The sequence below is a fragment of the Myotis brandtii genome, unplaced genomic scaffold, assembly GCF_000412655.1.
Source record: "Myotis brandtii unplaced genomic scaffold, ASM41265v1 scaffold123, whole genome shotgun sequence".
NCBI lineage: Eukaryota > Metazoa > Chordata > Mammalia > Chiroptera > Vespertilionidae > Myotis > Myotis brandtii.
The window spans coordinates 9,538,151-9,565,008 of NW_005354291.1; the positions used below are offsets into that span (position 1 = coordinate 9,538,151).

General features: G+C 38.8%; 1 protein-coding gene across 7 annotated transcripts in view; it reads left to right on the plus strand.

Annotated features, from left to right (window-relative positions):
- Positions 1-15,525, plus strand: part of AKAP7 (A kinase (PRKA) anchor protein 7) — an 85,246-nt gene extending 69,721 nt beyond the window's left edge. For 3 of the 7 annotated variants that reach the window (XM_005859006.2, XM_014533821.1, XM_014533822.1), the window contains one exon: positions 14,369-15,525. In XM_005859006.2, coding sequence (XP_005859068.2) covers positions 14,369-14,574 — 206 coding nt within the window. In that variant the 3' untranslated portion in view covers positions 14,575-15,525. Of the gene's footprint in view, positions 1-4,179; positions 4,206-13,497 lie in introns of those variants that run through there. The other 4 variants (XM_014533823.1, XM_014533825.1, XM_005859008.2 and 1 more) reach the window with 2 other exon arrangements.
- Positions 15,526-26,858: the final 11,333 nt, after the last annotated feature.

A 26,858-nucleotide genomic window follows, 5' to 3' on the forward strand; every position in this document is an offset into this window, starting at 1 on the left:
ATTGTAGGATTCACAAATGTTGTAGATCATCTGCAGTGTAAGTTTTTGCTGAGTTCGTTTATAGCACTTGTTTCTTTAAATTACCTAATTTCCCACAGTGTACTTCCTGAAGGAACTGACCCTGAGCAGGAATGTTGTTCCACAGGCTTACTGACCACTGCAGCTTATCAATCTTATTAAGTACACCTCCAAAGAGAACTTAATCACTAAAGAGACATCTCTATAACTAATTAGCAAACATTTTGCTTGCTCTTTTCCTGTTGCAAATGTTCTCATTTTGAAGTACCTTGCGTTTATGTCGGATGAAATAGGTGAATGTCTGAATGTGAACCATATTGCCTCGTGAGGCAGTTTCCAGCCACTGGACGTATCCAAGCATAGGGTGAGAAGTCACTCCTAGAGTTGTCAGGAAGAAGGTAACAACTAGTGAATGAACACATTGACAGCTCAGTTACTCCGTAGCTTGCTATTCTGTGATGCTGAAAATAAAATGGGAACAGTATGTATTTTAATGACACATTTTAATTTGATAACTATGTGTTTTACCAATACATACATATTTTACTTTTACATATTAAATATATTCCAATATAGTCTTTTTATGTGGCATATATCCAGGACCATTTATAGCATCCATTTCATAAATGAATCAAATCTCAAGATGGTTTGTTTCTGATGATTTGAAATTTGGTGGTATAACACAAACAGATAAATTGAGATTAGCAGTGTTAATTTCGTGTCTGGTGAATACTTTAATTTTTGAACCTTAATTACCATGTTCAGTTATACTCAAGGAACTCTGTGTTTAGGTTTTCCAATTCTCCAGAAGGCTTCCTATAAGTCCACAACCTTATACTTTGCACTTACAAACACTGACTTTGCAGCCCTGGCTGGGCAGCTCAGTTGGTTAGAGCATCCTCCCAATATGCTAAGGTTGCAGGTTCGATCTCTGGTCAGGTCATATACAAGAAGCAACCAATGAATGCATAAATAAGTGGAACAACAAATTGTTTCTCTCTCCCCCTCCCCGCTTCCTCTCTCTCTAAAATCAATAAACAAAAAATTAAAAACAGTACACTGATTTTGAGGTTATCTTTCATATGTGTGTTCTGTCTCATGACATGGGTTCCAAGTCCCCCATATGCAAGACCCATGTCGTCTACATCTCTTTCAGACTCTAACATAGTGTCTTACCCAGAGGAGGCATGTTCTACATGTTTTGTTAATGAAGAGAACGATACCCATTTCCTGTCATGGTATGAGTATGAGAGAACTTTCAGTATAAATCAGCCTATCAGAGGCCAGAATTTTTGGAATGACTCTGCTGACTGAATATAAAGAACTTCGGTTACTGAATGTACCAGAGACACATTTTAACAGGTTCTCACTTAGACACTACTGCACAGGCCCCAGGAAAATGTGTGATAGGGAGCCTCCCATCGGTGGACACCATTCATTTCTTCCTTGTCTGTAGAAATGTGTTTGTACACAGGGGATGCAGCATGACTCCAGCTCTGCTGCTGCCTGTTGAAACCATATGGCGCATCCCTCGGCATGCAGTTTTTACTGGGGGAAGACAGACTGGGAGTTCCGAGACCTGGATGACAAACCCAGCCTGCTCTCATATCCTATCTGACACTGGGCAAGTGGCTAACACCGCCCAGTTCAGTTCCTCATATTTAAGAAGTGGTGGTCAAACTACCGTGATCTTAAAAGTTTATTCATTTTCCCCCATTTTCCCCTTAGAGTTAAGAGTCTAGCGCATAAATATAGGCATGATGCAAGTTTTTCTTCTTTCTATTGCTCTTTTTTTATATTTTATTAATTTAAAAGAAGAAGGGAAGAGGGAGAGATAGAAACATCACTGATGAGAGAGAATCATTGATCAGCTGCCTCCTGCATGCCCCACACTGAGGATTGAGCCCATAACCCAGGCATATGCCCTGATGGGGAATCGAACTGTGACCTCCTGGTTCATAGATCGACGCTCAACCATTGACCCACACCGGCCAGGCTTCCTTCTATTGCTCTTCCTTCTCCACTTCCTCCTCCAGGATGGCCCGAAGACCTCCCCCTCTTACTTTAAATTTACTGAATCCTTACTGTGTGCCAGGTACAATGCCAGAATCGTTGGGGAAAATGTTGCTCCCAATATCCCATTTAAGAGGAGAAGTGGCTGAAAGCTAGTAGTTTGGGGCAGTTGTCAGTTACAGTCCTCCAGGGGTGCAGTGGGGCCCTGAGCTGGCAGGAGGCTGGAACCAGGCCACTCGCTTATGTGCTGCTCCCTTTCTGAAGGCTCGAAGCCTCGGCACTGTTTAACTTGAGGCTGCATGTGCATCCGATTTCTGTGGGTAACATTGTGGTAGCAGCAGTAATGTTGTACGATGAAACATTTAACCATAGTCACTGAAGATTAGGCTTTTCCTTTATTAAATCATGTACATAATTCTAAAATTAAGTATAGGAACATTAGAGCAAATGCTCACGGTTACTATTCTATCTTACCTCTCTGATTCCTTTTATTTCTTCATAGGCTTCATGGTAACTGTATTTCCTTTTGTTACTGTCCTCCGATCTTAGAGTTTGCCTGGATTCTGTGATCAAATACCGAGTAATTTTCATTGGGAGCACGAAGGTCGTAGACTTTTCCCCAGCCCCTAGTGTAGTCACTGACTGCTGTGAGCTCTACCCTGACACCTGCCAAGCAATGTGATGTGACCTGTTCTTTGTCTTATTTCTGGGGACCAAGTAAAGAAAGGAGTGGGAAATCATGTGTATAAAGGTTTGGGTTAATGTTTAAAAATTCATATATTAAAAAGAATAAAAAAAAATATTACCAAGGTGAATATACAAAAAAAAAAAATTCATATATTACCCTTTCTGAGGCATTTGGCTTTTAACAAGACTGAATTAGCCCATGTGCTCTTAGGAAGTATTTGTAGTAAAATAACAAAATAAATTAATCAATGATAATGACTTAGCCCAAAATAATCTCTGAGGGAGGAATTTCAGGCAAAGAGTAAAACTCTTTCAGGGCATCTGATAAATCACTTCCTGTAGATAATTGCTTTCTGCTTAATTAAGTTGGTCCTGCCTAATATGTAGGTTTTTGAGCTTTTATCCATACACTTCTGATATTTTCAGTAAAGAAACTAAAAAGAGTCCCAAATTCTCAGTGCTAAAAGCAAGGGGTTCTGGGGTGTGTGTTTTTTGGTTCTAATATTTACTTTGTAGCTTCTTGAAGCTTCTGTGCCTTCATCTTAAATATCTATTTATTGTGAAAATGAAATAAGCTAATGATTATGAAATGCCTGACACTGTGGTAGTCATATGATAGGTCCAGTAAATATAAATTCTCTGTAATGAGTGTATTGTATAGCTATAGTCGCCTTGGAAGTTAGCTAAACTATAGTTTGCTTTCCATCATGCACAGTAAGGGGAAAAGGGCACTTAGAATTTCAGACCTTGAATTGTTGAGTAGACTTTAACATTTATTTGTATAACATCCTTTCCTTTGGGGGACTCCCTCCCCTTCTCCTTGGGTTTCTGTCCATTATGATGCCTTGCTTCCCGGCCCTAGAAGAGACATGTGGCCCAAGCAGAGTCAGCCAAAGTCTTCCCTAAGATTTGATAGAGGGTCTGTCTTTCTTTTGGGTTGTGAGTGGAAAGGATGTAAGCATAAGATTGATAGTTGGTAGGGAGGGATTATGAAGCCAGCACAGAAGAAAGAGGCTAGGGGAGAGACAGTCCTGATGATAGTTTTGAGCCTATTTCAGCTATGACTAAGACCTTCTCCATTACATGAAGCATTTTTTGTGCTTAAACTTGCTTTAATTTTTTTTGGTCACCACCAACCAAAAGACTTCAGATACTATTTCAGAGGACACTCGGTGTACCTAAGAGTAGATCCATTTGGAACAATTATTTCCAAACCTAGTGAAGAAGTGAAAACTCTCTGATTTCTTCTGAACCTTCATGTGCCAATTTAGTGGCAATGAAATTTAGCCCTAAGCAAGAGCTGTTATTGTTGATCATGTCACATGTTGAAAAATCTGAGCCAGGTGCTATGGAAGATATAACGATGATACATGGTCCCTATTGTTGGAAGACTCCTTTTCAACTTACATGACTTTTTAAAAAGAGAAGAATTGGGCCCCATGTTTATTCTGCCCCAAACAGAAAAGCCATGACAAAGGATCTTGATGCTCTTGTCTAAGAAGCGAAGCCTCACCTCGTCCATTCCAGGCAAGTGACTTAGCTGAGTCAGCCAAGTCCAGTGAGAGGGAGTTATTACCACCAAGAGTGGAACTTACCTCAAGCTCCTAGCATAGGCGCCAGTTACCATTTTATGTGTGCAAACAGTTTCTACCACACACATCTTAGCAAATAAAGTTTCCTATATCAAACATTTATAATGTCAAAGTACAAGTTAACAGACTTTGGAACTATTAAAACCAACTTTTTTTATTGTATAGTAAAGTTCTTTATCCTTAGCAAATAGTCAATAGACAGGAATGGAACTATAGGATGAAAGTATAAAGAATAAGTATAGCTTGTTTTTTTTTTCCCTCACCCAAGGATATTTCCATTGATTTTCAGAGAGGAAGGGAAGGAGAGAGAGAGAAACATGGATCAGTTGCCTTCCATACATGTCCCGACTGGGAAGCAAACCCTGCAACCTGGATATGTGCCCTGACCAGGAATTGAACCCAAGACCCTTCGATGCACAGGATGATGCTCCAACCAATTAGCCACACTGGCCAGGACAAGAATAAGTATAGTTTTAACTCAAAGTCTACCTTAACTAGGATATAAATGATAATTTTACTGAAGGCTAAGTCAAAAATATTTGAGAAAAATACAATTCTCTGTTTCTACAAGCTGCTCCCAAAACTTATAAATATAGTCAAGGACATTTGGAAGAAGGAATCTGATAGAAAAGGGTGGTTCATTATTTTTTTTTACATGTCTCAGTAGCCCCTCCCCCCTCACCTCTCCTCTAACTTTGTGGTTAGAGAGTTGGTGTTGGTATTTGCCATGTAAATCACATCAAATTTATTTTTTTCTAAGTATGTAGTTTCTTTTTTTTAATATATATTTTTGTATTGATTTCAGAGAAGAAGGGAGAGGGAGAGAGAGACAGAAACATCAATGATGAGAGAGAATCATTGATCAGCTGCCTCCCGCATGCCCCCTACTGGGGAATGAGCCCGAAACCCGGCCATGTACCCTTGACTGGAATGGAACCTGGGACCTTTCAGTCCACAGGCCAATGCTCTATCCACTGAGCCAAACCAGCTAGGGCTCAAATTTCAATTTCATGTCTTGTATCTGACTGTTAGAGCAAAAATAAAATTCACACTTCCTCAGCATGTAAAATATTCAGCTAAAGTTAGCTGTGAAGCTCAGCTTTTTCAGAGTTTGGATTGATGTATTGATAGCTAATAAACTGGCAAGCAGATGATCTGTTAATTTAAGACTTTCTGTCTAGATCCATAGCAGTCAGTCCTATTTAGAATTCTGACAAGAGCGCGTGTCTTGAGGAGGGAGGTCAGGATGGCGAGGAGCCTGGAAACCACATCATAGGAGGAAGGCTGAAGTACTCTGGCTGCTTAGCTGGGAGAGGAGACAGATGGGCTAGTTGTCTTAAAATATTTGGAGGATTCTTTACTGTGGAAGGGAAAGCAGAGCAACTCTGTACGACTCCAATGTGCAGAATTAGGACAGTGGGTGTTCATTTTAACACATTTTCTTTTGGTGATTTTAGAAGCCAAGTGGTAACGTTAAGTTAAAACCAGTAGTATTCTAATTATGTTTGCAATAACTCTTGTTTTAAATAATGAATATCCTGAAATGGAGTCCTGAAACACAGAGAAGTTATCATAGTCAAATTTTGTATTAAAAATTCTCAATACATTGCCTAAAAGAAGATATTTTAAGACAGAGTTTTCAAGTTTTTTAAGTCACCAAACTCTTTAAGAAAATAAAATTTTAGATGACCAAAATTTTTATAAAAAGAATATGTACCTTTTTTTTCACTTTCAAGATCATAGTTTATTTATTTCTTCCAATAAAAAGATAATATACATATTAGGGAATCCATCTAGTAGTTTTGCATTGAATGTTAACCAAAAAAAATCTCTAGACGCCTGAAAACCTCACTAAGGAATATATACTTTTTTGTTATTTATTTCATAATAGCTATTAAATGACTATTTTAAATTACTAACTTCAAGACCAGCAAACTTGCCCTGATCAGTTTAACAAACTTAAAAAGAACAAATTACTTTAAAACTAATTCATAGTTTATGAAAATTCTTTAAAAAGTAAGTATGTGTTCTTTTCAAGTTTGTTAAGCTTATGTTCTAAAATCTTATGATTTTTTTAGTAAATATTTCTATTTTTTCAGTTTTATTGAGATATAGTTGACATAATGTGGGTGAATACCACATAATGTGGTATAAATCGGTATTTTTCAATGCCTCACATTTTAGTTTGGTGCATCTAGAAACCTAAAACCATCTGTATCTCACTGTTTTAGCTACAGTCTGTTCATATGTCTGTTGAAAAGCCTTTTGCAAGATTAATTAGTGGTAGCTTTTCTCTACCTATGAAGGAACATTATTTAGTTGCAAGTAAATGTAAATGCAAGCTATAGAGAACAACGCATAACATTCTTGTTTGTAGTTATGCCAACGTTGTTTCAAGGAACATATTTTCAAGTGAATAGGTTGCCCCTATCTTATTTGCTTACTGTGACTTATAGCAGGAAAATCATAAACAAATAGCCTTGTAACCTTATATATTGAAAAGGGTCACAGTATCCCTTGCATTTAAATCAAAACAGCAATAGCTAATTTTATTGAATACTTACCGTAAGCAGAGCACTGTGCTAAGTGCTCTGGAAAATTCAGAAAGTTGGTTTAGATGGTTTGAACGGTACCTTGTTCTTTACTGTGAACCAAGGAAATATATGGAGGATTAACAGGAGCCTCGTGACGGTTGCTGAGCCTGCCTGCCCTCTATGTCTTGAGGGTGTATTAACCCTTAACCCCAAAGAAAATCTCGCCATCATGTTTAAACTTCTCCATGTTCTGCCATTTGAAATTCTTTTCTCTTGACAACACAAAAGAACTTGTTTTCACCAGTAACATTAGATCATTAAGAAAATAAAGGTATTTGCTAAATTATTTTCTTTAGTTATTTCCCCCTGAAGTTAAAGCAATACTGGTACATTTATGGGCTCACCATGCTTCAGTTTTTTAAAAGTGCTCAGTTTCTTTATTCATTTTTATTAGATGCCTGGAAGAATGGCCATGGATGACTTTATTTTTTAAATTTTATTTTTCAATTGCATTTTATAGTCATGGCCATGGATGATTTTATATTTTCAGTTTTCCCTTGATTTCATTTTAATGATTAGTTGTCTTCAAGTTTTCTTTAGCTTTACACACGCTTTGTTTGAGCCATTAGCATGGCTTTTAGAATACCCTGTAGATTGGTCCACAGATTGCTCAGTATTTACAAGGAAAATACACTGACCAAATAGTTCTGTGCACCTGGATTTTCATGGTCAGACTTTAAAAATTAGGTTTTGGAAGCCATCAAAGAAAATGAACTGGGGCAGTTTAACCAATTTTAGGTGTTGGCTAGTTGAATAAATAGAGTGAAGTTTATGTGGTATAAAATACCTTCTACATGCTTATCCAAAAAGGTTTGGTTTAGGATTAGGCAGCTGAGTTAAAGAGAGCTACATTTTGAATAATTTTTGAAAATACAGTTTCTTCCATCCCGTGATATTTAAAGTATTTATGATGCTCTTGATCACACTGTAGTTATGCTTGTATTTTAGTGTCTCTCACTAAGCTTAATGACTGGTTATTTGTATCGAACCTAAAATGAAGCAAAATCACTGGTTAGTGGCGTGTCTGATGTTTTCCTAAAAAATAATAGCAATGTTCTGAGACTCAAGCTTACATTTTAAAATATTCGCTGTGTTCTGAAAATATAATTTTCTTTAACATTATATGAAATGGGTTGAAATAAGTCGTTCCTTGAAGACAAGCCTTAATAATTTGTGTGTCTCTCAGAATCTAGAAGTGCACTTTGATCATAGTAGGTGCGCTAAATAAATAAATAAATGATGTGCAGACTCCTCAGTATGTTCCTCAGGGGAACCTTCGTAGTCTCTCCCCTGCGTACAATTCCAGCCTCATCATTGTCCTTCCCTCTCACCTCACCAGTCACTTCATACTACACTGAATTCTGCAGTTACCCAGACAAGCCCTTCCTAAATTGCAGGCTTCCTGAAGACTGGGCCCATGTGCGGTTCATTTCTGTATTCATTGCAAGAATACCACAAATAGAGGGCACTCAGTGAATGTGTGTAGAAGGAGAGATGGACGGAAGATGGAAGAAAAGGATTGTACTACATTAATCAATATCCATTTAGTATAAAAATTTCAACCTGAGAATGAAACCTTCTGAATTTTTCTGTTTTCCAATTAACCAATCATTAAATTATGTGGTGTTTCTCACATGTATACCTCATTTCCTCAGGGTGAGGGTGCAGCAGAGAGCTGTGGAGTATCCACTTGGGGGTGGGTGTCCTGGATGAACTAATTTCCCTGATTTTGAGTGAGAGCTACCGATTCCCATCACTTTACTCTGTGATCTTAGACAATTTATGTAACCTCTTGTGTTTCATTGTTCTGACTTGTTATATGGGAAGAATAGCACTTATTTTTCTTCATAAGGTTTCTTTGAGGATCAAATGAGAGAATGTTTCTGAAAGCATTTTGAAAAGTGTGAAGTGTTATCTAAAAGAATGGAAGGAAGTATTTCTCTTCCTGCTATTAGTGGCCTAGAACCATGGGGATTTCCTGAGCCTGTGGAACCTTCTGATCTGGGTGTGTGTGTCCTTATGCTTATGAAAGCGGTAGAGTGATATCTGCAATTATGATTGATTTAGCCAGATTAGATTGCTGACAACATTTATGCTACTGTTCTGTCTTGGTGAACATTGCCTTCAGAACAGGAAAGTGACCTTTATTTCTGCTTGAATCAGCTCCTACTGTGGAATATCAGCCTAGAAGAAAAGTATATGTTATCACGAGTAAGAGTGTTGGCCAAACAAGTGAATACTAATTCCAGCTAGTAATGCTTTTTCAAGTTTTATGTAAAAATATCTCAATAGATTATAAAAATTACATGAACAAATAATTTTAAAATTCAAAACAATGCTCATTTTTCAGCCTTGCTTTTCTGCCAAAGAACACGGTCGTTCAAAAATTTATGCTTTTGACATCTTTGTCATAAGAATGCTTTTCCGCCCTGACTGGTTTGGCTCACTGGATAGAGTGTCGGCCTGTGGACTGAAGGGTCCCGGGGTTCGATTCTGGTCAAGGGCATGTACCTTGGTTGCGGACACATCCCCAGTAGGAGGTGTGCAGGAGGCAGCTGATTGATGTTTCTCTCTCATCGATGTTTCCAGCTCTCTATCCCTCTCCCTTTCTCTCTGTAAAAAAATCAATAAAATATATATTTAAAAAAAAGAATGCTGTTCCAATGATAGCTATACTTCTGTTGATACTCCTTTGTACCAGACTTGTGTTTGGAATGTTTGCTTCTTTTGTCACTGTTCAAATTGCCCTCTGAATCCATTTTGCACAAAATGACATATAGTGGTCCTGAGCAAATAGTCAGGGAAATAGATTTCAACAGCAGAGTGGCACTTAATAAAGTGAGTAAATGAATGATTGGCCTTTAGTAGGTATTGAGCACATTCTTCTTAATCATAACAAATATAAAATCAAATAAAATAACTACCAAAGCCTACTGTGTTCCAGACACAATGTGAGGCACTTTTTATAACTAATCTCTAATGCTTACCACAGTAGTGCAGGGTATATTATCATCTTTTGTGGCCCACTGAAGGAATATTTAGTTTTGGAGAGATTGTGAACAAGGTTGTGCAGATAGAAAATAGCCCTAGCCAGTTTGGCTCAGTGGGTAGAGCGTTGGCCTGTGGACCAAAGGGTCCTCAGTTCGATTCTGGTCAAGGGAACGTATCTTGGTTGCAGGCTCTTCCCCAGCTTGGGCCCTGGTCAGACCTTGTACAGGAGGCAACCAATTGATATATTTCTCTCACATTGATATTTCTCTCTGTCTTTCCCTCTCTCTTCCACTCTCTCTAAAAATCAATGGAAAATTATCCTCAGGTGAGGATTAAAAAAAAAAAGAAGAAAGAAAATAGCAGAATTGGATTTTAAGCTCATATGTGTATCATACATTTCTTTCCTTACACACATATTAGTTCTGTCATATCACCATCAGTAATTCTATTACATAACCAAGGTTTCCAATAAGAAATGACAGCATTACGGTAGAAATTGTGTAGGGAACAATGTGGATCATTGTTTGGACTAAGAGAAATGATATTACAGACGGAAAAAGAGAAGTCGTAAAGATAATTGATAAGCCAAAATCAACACTTCGTAATGATTCAAAGTCCATAGTTTACATTATTATTCACTCTTGGTATTGTATCTTCTGTGGGTTTGAACAAATGTATAATGCCATGTATCCATCATTATGGGACCATACAGAATATTTTCACTGTCCTAAAAATTTTCTGTGCTCTGCTTACTCATTCCTCTACCACCTCCCCTCAACCCATGCCAACCACTTTACTGTCTCTAGTTTTGCCTTTCTAGAATGTCATACAGTTGGAATAATATAGTATGTAGCCTTTTCAGATTGGTTTGTTTCACTTAGCATAACACCCTCTAGGTCAGTGGTTCTCAACCTTCTGGCCCTTTAAATACAGTTCCTCATGTTGTGACCCAACCATAAAATTATTTTCGTTGCTACTTCATAACTGTAATGTTGCTACTGTTATGAATCGTAATGTAAATATATGATATGCAGGATGGTCTTAGGCGACCCCTGTGAAAGGGTCGTTCGACCACCAAAGGGGTTGCGACCCACAGGTTGAGAACCACTGCTCTAGGTCTATCCATGCAAAAGTTAATATTTCACTTTTTGGTTTTTTACGGCTCAGCAGTATTCCATTGTGTAAATATAACACAGCTTTTTTATCTACTCATTGGGCACTTGGGTTGCTTCCATGTCTTGGCTATTGTAAATAATGCTGCAGTGAACATGTGGGTGCATATATTCTTTCAAATTAGTGTTTTTTGTTTCTTCAGATACATACCCAGAAGTGGAATTGCTGGGTCATAGACCGTTTTATTTTTAATTTACTGAGGAACCTTCATACTGTTTTCCATAGTGGCTGTACCAATTTGTAATCCTATCAATAGTGCACTAGGATTCCTTTTCCTCCACATCCTCACCAACACTTCTTGTTTGTTGACTTATTGATGATAGTCATTCTGACAGATGTGAGGTGGTATCTCATAGTGGTTTTTATTTCATTTTTTTGGTAATTAATGATGTTGAACAACTTTTCATATGTCTATTGGCCAACTGCATATCCTCTTTGGAGAAGTATCTATTCAGGTCTTCTGCCCACCTTTTAATTGGGTTGTTTGATTTTTCTGGTGTTGAGTTGTCTGAGTTTTTTATGAACATTGGATATTAATCCCTTTTCAGATGTATCATTGGCAAATATCTTCTTCTCCATTTAATAGGCTGTCTTTTTGTTTTGTTGATGGTTTCCCTTGGTATGCAAAAACTTTTTAGTTTGATGTAAGCACATTTGTTTATTTTTTGATGTTGTTTCCCTTGCCCGAGGAGATATTTGAGAAAAAAAACATTGCTAAGAGAAGTGAGTGAGATTTTACTGCCTATGTTTTCTTTTAAGAGCTATATGGTTTCAGGTCTAATCCATTTTGAGTTTATATGTGTTATAAGAAGGTGGTTTAGTTTCATTTATTTGCATGTATCTGTCCAATGGTCTCAACATCATTTATTGAATAGTCTGTCTTTATCCCATTCTATGTTCTTGCCTCCTTTGTCATAAATTAATTACCCTAGAGATGTGGGTATATTTCTGGGCTCTCTATTCTGGTCCATTGAAGATCTTGGCCTATTTTTTAACCATGTTTTTTGTTTGTTTGTTTTCTCATTGTTGAAAAATTTTAAGAGTTCTCTGCATATTTTGAATAATAGTTCTTTATCACATATGTCTTTTGCCAATATTCCATCTGCACTTGAGAAAAATGTATTTTGGTGCTGTTGGATGGAACGTTCGTATATGTCTGTTAGGTCCATTTAGTCTAAAGTATTGTTCAAGTTCTATGTTGGTTTTCTGTCTGGATGATCTAGCCATTGTTGAAAGTGGATTATCAAAGTTCCCTACTATTATTGTATTGCTTTCTATAACTTGCCTGAGATCTGTTAGTATTTACTCAATATATTTAGGAGCTTAAATATCTTTGCTTCCAGTCATCTGCCTTCCTGAGTCCACAGCTCAATGGAAGGTGATGAGGTTCTGAATGGACATGAGTGACTGAGCTCCCTTGTGCTTTACCTTTTACAGTAAAATGAAAGAAAGAATAATTAAACCTTGATCATCGCAAGCGGGGAAGGAAAATGGCCATAAAAGATTAACATCTAGTAGTTTACCATCATAAGCCTAACTCTTCCCTGAAGAGTTTTCTCCTTTTTTATTTTTTAATCTTCACCCGGGGGCATTTTTCCATTGATTTTTACAGAGAGTGGAAGAGAGAGGGAAAGACAGAGAGAAATATCAATGTGAGAGAAACATATCGATTGGTTGCCTCCTGCATGAGCCCCACCAGGGCCCCGGGCCAGAGAGGAGCCTGCAACCAAGGTATGTGCCCTTGACCAAAATCGAACTTGGGAGCCTTTGGTCCACAGGCTGACGCTCTATCCACTGAGCCAAACTGGCTAGGGAAAGAGTTTTCTATTTTTTAAATTCCAGTGATAACAGTGAGATTAAAAAGAATATTAGCTTTACAAGCTTATTTTATAGCAGTTTCTAGCAGTAGTAACTGCCTTTGTCTTCATAGGAGTGCTAAGAGTTTATTAACAACCAACCTGTAGGACAAACATTTTAAAATTACTGATCTTAAGTAGTTAGCTGATAGGCAAATTTTGATTACTTGGCATTTGGCAGTAGAGAAAGAGAAACAGAAATAGGTCTAGTTGGTGAATTCATGTCTGAGGCTCCAGGTGGGCACATGAACTTCAGTAATAGCAATTGGCCTCGAATAAGAGAAAAACAAAAATTCCATGCAGAAATGAGGAAATTTCAGCATTATAGGTAGAGTATTTTCAGATTGGGGCTTATGAACTACTTTATGTCCTGAAGGCTTTAGGAATAGGCAATCTCCTGCTTCTGCAAATACCAAATGAAAAGCCAACTCAGTATTCTTGGATTTATAGATTGAGTTGACCAGATTGAAGGACACTTGCTCTTTTTCACTCTCTGCACTAGCCGGCCCCTGCATGCTGAGTTTCTATGGCAATATGATCTCAGTGACCTCTCTTCTCTATTGTGGAATGTAGGTGATAAGAATGGAGGTGAGCCTGATGATGCTGAACTGGTAAAGCTCAGTAAGAGGCTGGTGGAGAACGCAGTGCTCAAGGCTGTCCAGCAGTATCTGGAAGAAACACAGAACAAACACAAGCCAGGGGATGGGAGCACTGTGAAAACTGAAGAGGCTGATAGGAATGGCACTGACAATGACAACAGGAAATGAGACCCAAATGCAGGCAGGCCCCTCTGCTCCGTGAGAAGCATCCCTGCTCCCCTCTGCTGAGTCAGTGGACTGATTTGCAATGTGCTGTTTAAGTGTCTCTTGTCCAATCTGTGGAGGTTGCCTAATGCTTTCATGATCAGTGTGTTTGCATTTCTGAAACACAACAGAAGAAATATGGAGCGCTGGGACTAGCAGAGGAAATTAATTTATGAACGAAGAATGGCCCAAGTTTCACTTGCCCTGGGCCATGGCCAAGGGAGAGGGGACTTTGGGTTATGCCTCATGGACTCAAAGGCCGTGGAAGGGGCCTTGCCATAACTGGAATACTGCCATTTATATTGCTTAGCAGGGCATTTGACTACCTTATCTGAGGCCAAAATATACACACAGCTAACAAGTGCTAAGTTTCAAATAATCACTGTTGAAATGATTATTCACACTTCATAATGTTTTATGTTTGTCCTATGTATGCGGTTGCTATGGAGTGAACTTTATTTACAGTCAATTTGTTTCAGGTAAATAATATATTTTTGGCAAAATGCAACCTTTTCTATAAGATGTGGGCCACATTTTAAAGGTTTCTTGTTAACCCCCTTTTGATCAGTCGGTGTGCCACATTTAATGTTTTTCATTGGCATTTGTATGTAAAATGTATTGTAAATTTTTTTTTTCTGTAGGCAAGAGACCTATTGGAATCCGAGACTTAATTAATGAAGCTTTGCAGAGAGAAAGGATGGTTCTGAAGTCCAAAGTGAAACAGATAAAAGAACTTTTATTCCAGCCTGAGACTCAGGCCAAAATTAGAAGGGAGCTTTTTGAAGGAAGATCCATTAACAACAATAATCAAGAAAACGATGTTGATTTCAGTGCAACTTTAACATGAGCTCTACATTACTATCATGGTACCATAGTTTATGAAGCCCTTTCAGCTGACTAAATGGCTCTTTGGTAAATACCAAAGAAGTGTTCTGATAGTGTCTTTACTATGCACACCAACATTTGGTAAGGAATTAACAACTTCTTGCCAAAGAAAACCGATTCTGCCCTGTTATTTTTATTTTTAAAGCTACACTTGTGTTTGGTATTGTTTGTTTCTATAATATCAAGAGTTATTTTATTAAAAGGACTTTCTTAATTAGCTGTTGTAAAATGTTCTTGGGGTCTTCACGGATAAAATATGCAGACTGTGAAAAATCATTTATAGAAAAAAAAAGACAATATTTTAAGGGTCACTTGCTTCCTGTTGACATAAATTTTGTTGTAGTAGTAAATCAAAAGAAGTACTGTCCACATGTGACTATATCTAGTGTTACTTTTAGTGGGAATTTGAATGTTTATTGAATACTGCCACTAGTACTTGAATGAACATTTACAAATGTAATAATTGCAATCACTGGTTAAGAACGTGTTATAATATCCATATGCATTATTTTTCAATGATCAAAATGTAGTATGCCTTTTCATTTCTTAATGAATAAATGTTTGGGATTTTTATTTTCTACTTTTCTGAAGATAAGCCCAGGTCTTACGTATCCGTTAGAATTTGAATTTGTTTGCACTGATTTATTCTTAAAGAAAATTCTTGAAAAATTTCCCCTTGTATGATAATCATTGGTAACAGCTTTTTCTATGGTCATTGTAAAATTGCTGCTACTAAGAGAACATGATGGAGGGGGAAATCATTGGAGATCAAATATGTAATCATTTCAAATATAAAATCCAGTTGACTCCTGGATTTTAGCTATTTTTTCACTGGGTAAATTATACTACATTTATTTATAAATGAGTTTTTGCATTTTCATGCTTCTTAATAAATGTATTGTTTTCCCTTGTTGCCTTTCCTCATTTTCTCTCTCTTGGAACTTGTTGGATCTGGGTCGGTGTAATGAAGTCATAGACAGGAGCTCTGATAGTCTCAGTGCATCTTCACCTGGATGTTCTTATCCTTCATGCCAAGACTGCACAGTTGTCAGAGCTCCTTCAACTTTAGACTTTTAATCACTTCAAATCAGTCAGCTTCACATAGAATTAACAACACAACATTCAGTGCAAAGAAAATCTAAATAGCATCTCATAAACTGCTAAGAACGTGTCACTGAAGTGACATTAGTAGCAAAGATGAAAGCAGGTCCATCCAGATGCAAGGACCTGGGAGTTGCTTTTCATGACCCTCTTTCAATGAAAGAGGGCTTTACTGTCTGTAAGCAGAGATATTTGGGGAGTTGCCTTGGTTTTCAAATGAGGAAACAAACTCAAGGAGATTGAGTGCTTTATCCAAGCCACCTGCTATGGAGGAACTAGACCTGAATACAACCCAGGACTCCATCTCAGAGTTCCAGAGCTATGTTCACTGTCCCATAATCTAAGTTAACAGCATTTCAGAGAGAGCAATTCGACAGGGGCCTCCATGTGCCTGCGCTGGGGGAGAGCCCTTCTCAATATATATATATATATTGGGTCTACCGGACAGGAGGAGGTTGCAAGCAACATCGGGGCGGGGCGACAGGGGCCTCCATGTGCCTGCGCTGGGGGAGAGCCTGATCAGCAGCGGCCGTGGCTGCTTCAAGGGCTGGAGAGGGAGGCAGGGCCAGACCAGCAATGGCCGTGGCTGCTGCGGATCCCGGGGAACGAGGCAGGGCCGGACCTGTGACTCGAGGGTGGGCGGTGCCTCTCAATTTCGAATTGCGCGCTGGGCTCCTAGTATATCTATAAGTCTATTTATCCTCAAGGAGCTATTCCAACATTTCAAACAATTTGAAAGGCTAAGGCAGTATTTTTTTCCAATCTAGGTTTACCTGTCTTACTGTTACCTTAGTTAAGAATCATAGCTTCCAGGTGTGCCAGGTGAGTTAGGCATATTACCACCTTCCTTCCCTTGAGTGACCATGTTAGCAAGTTACTGTACTGTTTTCCAGATAGGAAACTAAGAAACGTAGACTCTAAATAGTTAAGTGGCTATAAAGCTAAATGGCTATTTATAAAGCTAATAAAAGGTAGGTCTAAATTTAAACTTGGATCTGTTCTACTTCAAAGTCATACTCTTCCCACAATGCACTTCCTTTCTCTACCAGGTACAATACATCTCACAACTTTAGGATGTGTAACAAAGGGAAAGTCACTTTCTTTTGACTAAGCCAGCTCCCTGGTAACTCTGCAGCTCTATGAACATATTTGAGAGCAGTCAGTTGATAAGATAGAATTGAAAAAACAAAAACCCAGATATCTAATTTAGGGATTAAAGATTCTAATCCTTATCAATCAAATCTTCATTTAAGCAGGCTTACACAGATAATGGAAAATACACAATAAAACAAATTTTGTTCATGGTTCCATTTAAAAAGATGAATACGACATTAACTTCTCAAAATCTAAGTTTGGGATCTGAAATAGTCAAAATGGCCTTTCCCCATTAATCAGAGTCTTAGAATAATTGCTTGTGGAGTCACATAGTCAGAATATATTGCCCTGAATTGGCACTGTATGCTAAAGCCTTGTTTTCTGACAGGGAGGCTTCATGGTTGAGGAAAGAACATTGGTTTGGTCCAGGAGGCAGACTGGCTTCTAGGCCCGGGTCTACCTCTGACAAGTGATATTGAACAAACCAATTTACTTTTTAAAAAAAATATATTTTTTTATTGATTTCAGAGAGGAAGGGAGAGGGAGAGGGAGAGAGAGATAGAAACATCAATGATGAGAGAGAATCATTGATCAGCTGCCTCCTGCATGCCCTCACTGGGCTCGTGCCCTGACCGGGAATCCAACCATGACCTCCTGGTTCATAGGTTGATATTCAACCACTTATCTGCACCAGCTGGGCCCAATTTACTTTTTTGAGCTTCAGTTCCCAATCTAATATTTGAAACAGTAGGGCTGGGTGATTTCCAAGGATCCTGGACTCTTTGTGACTATGCCAGGGTGCTACTTGTGTTGATGTCTCCGTCTCAGCTAGCTACCCAGGTGTGAGGCCTTCTTGACTGGACCACTCCAAGGCATCTGTTGTCAATGACAGGGTAGGAATTCTAGAAGACTTTACATTGTTTCACTTGTGTTGGTTGTCACCTTCATGTAGGGAAACCCCAGTGGCATGTATTCACATTTATAACCAGATCCCAACATTTTTAGTCACTAGAAAAATAGTAGATCTTAGATGAATATTTTAAGAGATATCAAAAAATATTTTCAACAGAACAAGATTCTGTCAGTCAGCTTTTAACTTGGTCCTACTTTATTGAGTTTTAGGTTATTATTGTATGAATCTATTTCTCAGTCTAAACAACTATAGGCCTTTGAGATATACTGGATTTATATCTAGAGCATTCTTAAGATTCAAACTATTCGCTCCAAACAGAAATGTGCCAGTCATCCCAGCAGCAAGATGTTCCCATAAGGAGGTAATTAAAGCAGTTTGACTTCATATTCTAAATGTTATTTCAGACATATGACCAATAAGATATGTTTTCTTCTCTGCACTCCATCCCAGATGCATAAACCAGCTATGGCATTATGTAACAAATGAATTTATTTCATTTTATAATTAAAGACAACAACTTATAGTATCTACAAACATAAATTGATGAATGGATAATCTATCAGCATGCATGGTTTTCATCCCTTTCAGATCTCATCTCTAATAAATTTATCTTGAACAAATTGTAGATGCATTCCTGAATTCTGATTTTTTTTGCAGGTAGAGAGAATTCATATAAAAAAAGAAATAAATCCAGTGTACTTAAAAATAGTTTCTAAGTCCCTATGTGAATTTGATAGCGGTGCACATTGCTAACAAGAGAAACTCTTGGATTATTTCACTCATAGTAAAAATTAATATTAGAGCAGTTCATTCTAAGTCAGTGATTTAAAATTCTGATACTATCTACTGCACTTCTTTCCTGGATCACTGTCTCAGGGATAATAAGGAACTCTGAGAGCTGAAAGAAGGTGCTAATATCATCTCTAGTGTAATATGCTCAAAACTACCTGTATCATTAAATTTAACTAATAAGTTCAGGCAATTTAGGATCATTTTAAGATGTAAACTGCGACATTTATTCCCCTGCATATCCCATCATTAGGCACTTGTTGGAAGGCCATGGAACTTTGTTATAGCATCAAAGATAGGAATAATAACACTGAGAAATCGATTCATTGTCTTCAGTACACTAATGCTCCTCTCCCTTTAGTGGTTCAAATTATGTTTGAAAAGCCACTATCCTATGACACTGTCCCCGTATACATCTGTTATATTGTTTGACCCATCTGCTTGTAGTCCTGTCAGCTTAAGCAGCTATATGGTATATGGAGCTCTTGTTCTTAAGTGATGGTAGAACAAATTGGTACTACGCTTCAGATTACACTTCCTTCCTGAAACCACATGGCACAATATTGTCATGATTATGTCTTTGAACCAAAGTGCACTGTAGTTTCTTTGCATATTTTAAAAAAATTATGGGTAAGATATATGTTATCTATAAGATAACATATATCTTACCCATAATTTTTAAGTCTTTTTTTTTTGGTAAATGCTCATGTAAGATATTAAAAGTTGTAGGAGGTGAGAGAATGAAGAAATGAGTCTCATAGCTGGACAGGCATTACAATGCTGAGGGAAGAAACAGAAGTTATATGTATGCACCAGTACAAAAAATATCTGATATGGTAATTGAGGTAAAGAAAATAGCATGGATATGCAAAGTGGGGAGAGACTACATATTTTTAAGATTCTGGAAGACAAATTTGGAAGCTATTTTTATCAGGTCCACACTTGGAAAGTGTCTTTATGGAGGGGGATGTGATGAGGGCTTTTAAAGATTTCCTGGACATGTGTCACACTTAGTGACTGCCCAGCATCTTTTGAACACCCTTCCTACATTGTAAACCCTCCTTCCCCAGGGTAGAGGTCCCGAGGTAGAGATAGGAACTCACCTTTTCAAGCTTCTGTGTCACAAGTTCATTTATGTGACCTAAGCTCCACCAAGCAAGAGGGAGACCCTGCAGGGAATAAATCCATCTGGCAAAGGTGCTCTCTGGGGATCCCATACCCCCTGTAGGTCATGACACTGGCAGAGGGTAGTGCCAACAAGGTCCCCCTGGAACAGCTGGCAGTGTAATGGGGCATCTTCTTGCTGCCTGGCCACCCAGGCTGATTCTCTGAACCTTCTGGGGATTCTGTGAGCTATTGACTGTTTTTTACTCTAAAGTTCCCTTTTCACTTAAACTAGCTAAAGTTGGTTCTGTTTGCAACTAAAAACCCTGACTAATACAGGCTACACTTCTCTAAAGTACTATTTCCACAAAGGCACAATTGGCATTTTGAATAGAACACTTCTCTGTAGTGTGGGACGGTTCTGCTCATTGTGGGATGTAACCATCCCTGATTGCCAAGCACTAAATTCCAGCAGCAGATTCCAGTTACTGTGACAACTAAATATGCCCCCCCCCCAATTTTCCAAATCTCCTCCAGATGGAGGCAACATAACCCCAGGGTGGGGAGCACACTATTAAATAGTGCTCTCGTAGCACATGAAAGAGTTAAAAAGGCTCCTTCTTGTGCCCATTGTATCAAGAGATAATTGAGGTCGTAAAGAGGACATGCTACCCAGCCAGAGTGGCTCAGCGGTTGAATGTCAACCTATGAACCAGGAGGTGACGGTTCTATTCCCAGTCAGGGCACATGCTCAGGTTGCGGGCTCAATCCCCAGTAGGGGGGGTGTGCATGCGGCATCGATCAATGACTCTCTCTCATCATTGATGTTTCTATCTCTATCTCCCTCTTCGGGCTCAATCAGTAGGGGGGTGTGCATGCGGCAGTCGATCAATGACTCTCTCTCATCATTGATGTTTCTATCTCTATCTCCCTCTTCCTTCCTCTCTGATGTCAATAAAAATATTTTTTTAAAGAGGACATGCTCACTGGGGCTCTTGACACACTCTATCAGGTGCCTGTATAAAAACAGGAAAATGGAGCCACCTGCATATTTATGTGATGTGGGTCAAAACACCTAGTTAGTGCACCTGGAAAATGGCTGAAAGGATCAGTTGTGTTGGTAGTGATGTCATTGTTGAAAAATTTTTCTTTGTTTATAGGATTCTTTGGGCAGACTTAGAGATTGAAAAAAAAGATGACCTCCAAATTCTAAAATAATGACATATTAACATATGATTATTAGGTAATATAATAATAGGACTATTTCTTGTTCATTTCATAAAAACGTAAGTTAAATATTTTACCTCATATGTTTAAGAGAAAAAGTTTATAATAAACAGATGTAGGGATTTTATATTTTAATATAAGAAATATTAGAGATATGTTAGAAATACAGAAATATGTTAATATACAAACAATATTAATTTTCCCAAAGAGGCATGATAGAAGGAGCTCAGCTACAGAAATGGCAAAGAGCTGTTCCTTATGGGCTCAACTGGAGAAAGGTGGCTGCCTGAGTTAAGTGACTCATGAAAATGCAGAGAAATATAACAGATCGACAGAAGAAAATGAGTACATCACATTAATTATAGGTTGTGGAGGATTTACACAAGAATAGTTCAGAATCTGATGTGGGGGATAAGTGGAGTCACTGTGATGGACAAGGACAAGACAGCAGGGGATAGAGGTCAAACTGGGGAGAGGTAGAAATACTCTCTTCTCAAGGGCAGAGATGTAAATATCAAACACTAAGAGCCAGTTATGGAAGGTGTCTATAATCCTAGAGAGAGACCCTAAAATTATCTGGGTGAAGGAGAAGATCACCCTCAGGGAATAGTGTTTACAGAGATGGGGAAACAAAAACAAAGCTGTATTTGGGTAATGCCACCAGTCCCATTTTTCCTGTTTGTCCAACAAACTGGTTGCAGCAAGATGACTGACTGAATTAGGCTCCCATCACCTCTGTCCAGGCCAGATAAGAGCCCCAAACCTGGGCATGGGGAGGAAAAGAAGGAGAATAGGAGACCGAGGAAGGGTGTGGGCAATACCATGTCCTCCATGTCTCCCCTGCCTCGCTCTGGTTTGGGTAATGCTAGGACTCCTCCCCGCTTTAAGTTTGGGGAATCTGAGAGTAGGGCAATTCTTTGCCCCATTTCTGGAGGAAGTGCCAGAGAGGTGGCCAGCCTAGTTTAGAAGTGACCCTTTACTGCTGTCCTGGAGGCCATCTGCAAGAGTGGACATGGTGGTGGGGCTTGTTTGGGCTTGAGGGGAGCAGAGAGCCCATACCCCACTGAAGAGTTTTCTGAGCACTCCGAGTGCCATGAGAAAAGATCTTCATCCCAGATTGGCCCAAATCATATATCATACACAAAGATACAAACCTCATTAATAATTAAACAAGTTAAAACAATAATGAGATACTTTTTTTTTCTTACCTATCAGAGAATATTGGTTTAAGAAGTTTGGTAATATATGAACTTTCTGGTTATTGTTTTAAGGAAGGAAGAGTGGAGGAACAATGAAGAGAATTTGTGGTGAAACATACCTTTTTGGTATATGATAACAAAAAATTCTGTTATTTATGTGTTTTGCTAGTTATGTATCTTGCTAGTTGTGTATTTAAAAATAGCGGCCCCAAAGCTAGAGAAACAAATTGAAAGTCAGGAAAATGGGAAAAGTGGATGGTTCACACCAACCATCAATTACTTTAGTTTGTGTCATATTACTTAAGAGACTTAGCTGATGTTGACGTAACAATGTTGTAATGATACTGGAAATAATAATGCCATAACAAGTGCTAAAAATGCTGGGGTAATAATGGCGTACTGATGCTGATTAAGACTAGAGTTGAGAGGCTGACAATCCAGCAAGGAGAATCTCATTGTCATATTGGTACAAAATAGGCACTCGATTTCTAAACCGATTGAAACATTTCTATACAACAAAATTTACTTTTCTGGTGTATGGTTTTATAAGTATTTACTGTGCATGGATTCTCATAACCACCATAGACAAGATGCAGAATAATTTTATTATCCTGAAGAATATCTTCAAGCTGCCCTTTCTATTCAGACCTTTCCTCCACCCTGAGCCCCCAGGCAACCACTTATCTGTCCTCTGCTTCTATATTCTTATCTTTTCCAAAATGCACATAAATGGAATCTTACAGTATGTACCCATTCAATACTGAGTTCTTTCACTTATAATACATAATTTTTATTTTTGAAAGAATGTTTATCTTTGCTGAATCCTAGTATGAACCCACTCAAGACTGAGTTCTTTCACTTATAATACATATTTTATTTTTTATTTTTGAAAGAATGTTTATCTTTGCTGAATCCTAGATGAAGAAAGAAGAGAGGAGAGACTGAGCTACTGCAGAACTTAGGTTGGTAGCATATTGTGGTGCTGAAAGAAGTGGAGAAGTAACGTGACACTGCTGAAACGCTGTTTTCCTTTATGTACAACAAGAGCTGCATCTATTTAAAGCTTTTGGATTCTGATTTGCCATTTCTATTTTGGGAATATTCAAATATATGTCCTCTAGAGGCATGATGGGAGAAAACTCCCCTCACTACTGACTTCCCTTAGTCTCTGCATAGGGAAACATAATGATTCTGTTTTTAATTAAATTTTTTTGTTACTTGGGCACTTGAGTATATTCTGGTGCTGGTGAGATCATCAAATGCCTTAGCAGCATATTTCCTTGTTCCCTGGAAAATTGCTGACCTTTCAAACGATCACAGGTTTATTCAGCGCAGGCTGTGCGCACGGCACAATTATGTGCAACACAAAATTGAGTTGGAGCTATAAGAAGTGAGACGAGCCATGGCTTGTATTTTACTGCCTGAGGGGACTCTCCAGCTTCCATCAATGTGCTCCCACTTCCATTATAAGCAGTGTTTCTCTTTGCTGCTGAGTTCTGCTCTTTCAGATGATGGAAACAATTATTTAGGGAGGGAATTAATACTGTGCTTTGGAGTTCCCACTGAGATGAACATATTTAGCAGATAGAGAGTTTAATACCCGCTGAGTAAATAAAAGCAGCAACCTCCAGGTCTAGCTATGCTTCACACACATGCGCGTGCGCACGCGTGCGCGCACACACACACACACACACACACACACACACACACACCTTCACACTGTAAGTTGTGGGGGCGGGGAGAAGTGGCTTTCGGGGAACAGTCTACATTGCAAACTGGTTTGCTGTTGCATTTTTAATGGTATGCTCCCTTAAAGAAGCAGATCTGTTGTGGAATAGGTAAGAAGGACTAGATCCTAGAGAATGGCTATATGAAAACTTGCTTGGTTTATTCAAATTGTTAAGGTCAGGCCATTTGAATGAATCAACTTTGCCAATGGGCTCAATTCGGTACTTCCTAAGGTTTTCTTTAAAATCTCTTACAATTACAAATGAATTTGCTTCAGTTTTAATTTTCTGTTGCATTTCCTTTGAGGCTGACCATTTTCTTTATTTGTTCATTAAGAACTCCATGTTTGAAATTATGAATACTTTGTGTCCAAGAAGCAGACTAACTCAGTAACCAAGCAGAGCATAGAATATGATTCCCATTTCCCTCACCATCATTGTGCTGAGCAGACTGGGAAACACTTCACTGGTTGTCTGTCACACCGGAGAAAGATAAAGTGCTGGGCTAAAGACCAAAAATCAAGTAGACCATGGTCTGTACCTCATTGGGCAAATCAAATTGAGCATATATCTCTGGCTGGGCTACCCTCTTTTGAATTCAGGAATTTTATAAGGAAGACCTGCTTAGAATTGTATAGGATTGGCTGTCATCCAAGCAGCAGTGAATGCTTCCCCTTTGTGCTGTCATTACGCCTTGAGCGCACGCTTAGAATCATTGGCTTCATGCAGTTGTCTCTCCCTCAGGTGTCTTGAAGGCCTTCAATGACAGAAACCCTTTAACACATAGGATACCAATAAATTTTGTTTTGTTTTTAAATATTTCTTATTGATTTTTAGAGCGAAAGGAAGGGAACGGGAGAGAGAGAAAAAAGCATCAATGGGATGTCTCCTGCATGCCCACTATCAGGCATTGAGTCCACAACCTGGCCATGTGCCCTCACTGGGAATCAAACCAGCAACATTCTGTGCATGGGATAACACCCAACCAACTGAGCCACACCAGCCAGGGCCCAATAAGTAATTTTGAATAAATGTTTACCTATTGAGAATCATGGTTTTACTGAGACTCAGTCTTAGTCTTTTCCTGCTCTTTCTGTTACACCACAGTTAAAAATACCTCATTGACCACTCTCAGGCCACAGCACCAACATGATCCAGACCTTGGGAATAACGAATCATCCAGGATGAATACATTTCAGTGAGTAGTTTTTCTTTCTTTCTTAAGATTTTCTCTCTTCTAGGACTCACTCTTTCCCTGCAGATCTTTGGGTTTCATGCTTATTTACATCTGGAAGTATGCAATTCCTTTTCCTTTCTCATTTTTTTTTCAAGTTTGTTGAGGACTAGACAGCATCTCACACATCATCGTATCCTCCATAAGCACCAACACAATGTCCTGCAAATACAAAGTGCTCGAAAGAGGGCTGATTCCATATTTGGAACTCCATTTCCATGCAGAATTGAAGTGTGATCAAGTTTTAAATCAAAGCAGTCAAGGGAAAAAGACACAGTGACTGCAAATGCAGTGTTTGTGCCAGTATCCAGCCCCAGTGGTCGGTTATCAAAATATCATCATTACATTGGAACCAACCCTGGATGGGCAGCTGGATTCTAGCTTCAACTCTGCCACCCAATATCTATTAAGCCTTAAGTAATCATTTTCAGACTTCAATATTCTCTACAGCAGACCAGCAATGTTTGCGTGGAGTGTGGGTGGTATTAGATGACCTCCAGAGATTTTTTAGCTCTAGGTTTTTTTTACCTTATTTCGTCATGTATAATCACCATTCCTTTTTCAACTGCTCTAAGGCCATTTTTCTTCAGAATTCATGGGCAATTGACGTGGTGGGTTTGCAGAAATTGAAGAGTTGTGAACAAAGAGTGTGCTTAAAGAAATACTGCTAGAATAATGACTCCTACTAAAAGTGCTAGAACTTAAAATATCTGTTCAAAAGATAGGTTTTGAATGCCTCTGTGTGGTAGGCCCTGGGGTTTTTGGATGAACAAAACAGTTATGCATGAAAACTTAATATAAGTTAGTGCTAAGTACCCTTCATAGGGGCTTAATTCAAGGAAGGACAGCAAGTATGAAACCTAGACATTGAAAAACTGAAAATAGCCAGTGTGTTGGAGTATGAAGACAAGTCATGTAGGATGTGGCTGAGAGACTGATCACCGCCGGATGAGTAAGGTGCAGTCTGAAGCTGTCCTTTGGGATCAGCAATGTTGTTGAGCTTCAGTGAGGCCTTTTTGAAGGAGTGGTGGGGTGGCAGCAACAGCGGAGGGGGTTGGAGGGCCATCCAGGGGACGGGTCACAGAGGTGGTGAATGTGGTACCATTTTGAGAAATTTGGTTATGAAAGGAAGGAGAGAGGGAAATTGATGGTGAGGAAATTGGTTGATTTTCTTTTGTTTTTTATGAGAAAAGACAGAATGGAGAGGGAGCAGTGGAAGACATCAGAAGGGATGGGCTTCACTCTGGTTGAAGTACAAGTTGAGGTGTGGGATATGGATGAAGTACGCGTGGAAGAATTGGCATTAGGTGAAGGGACATGCTCTTCTATTGCAAACCCTGGCCAGACTATGGGGAGCGGGATTCTGAGGTTTCCCTAGTGGATCCCTGAAGAAATGTGTTCCCTAGTTGTCAAAGTGATGGACTACATGACTCAACAAACCGAAGACTGTGAGATTATGCCAGAGACCCTCTGAGTCTGTAGTACTGCAAAGAATGTAGGGAAATACCCATGTGACACTCTGGAAAGCTGGAATCTTTGTTAACATGGTTCTTCTGAAGAACATATAATATTTGGTTAGTTAGTAGTCTTCACTAGTTTAGAGACTAATACACTGTAGGCAGAGTTTGCAGTAGGCTCTATAGCAGTGGTTCTCAACCTTCTGGTCCTTTAAATACAGTTCCTCATGTTGTGACCCAACCATAAAATTATTTTCGTTGCTACTTCATAACTGTAATGTTGCTACTGTTATGAATCGTCATGTAAATATATGATATGCAGGATGGTCTTAGGCGACCCCTGTGAAAGGGTCGTTCGACCAGCAAAGGGGTCGCGACCCACAGGTTGAGAACCGCTGCT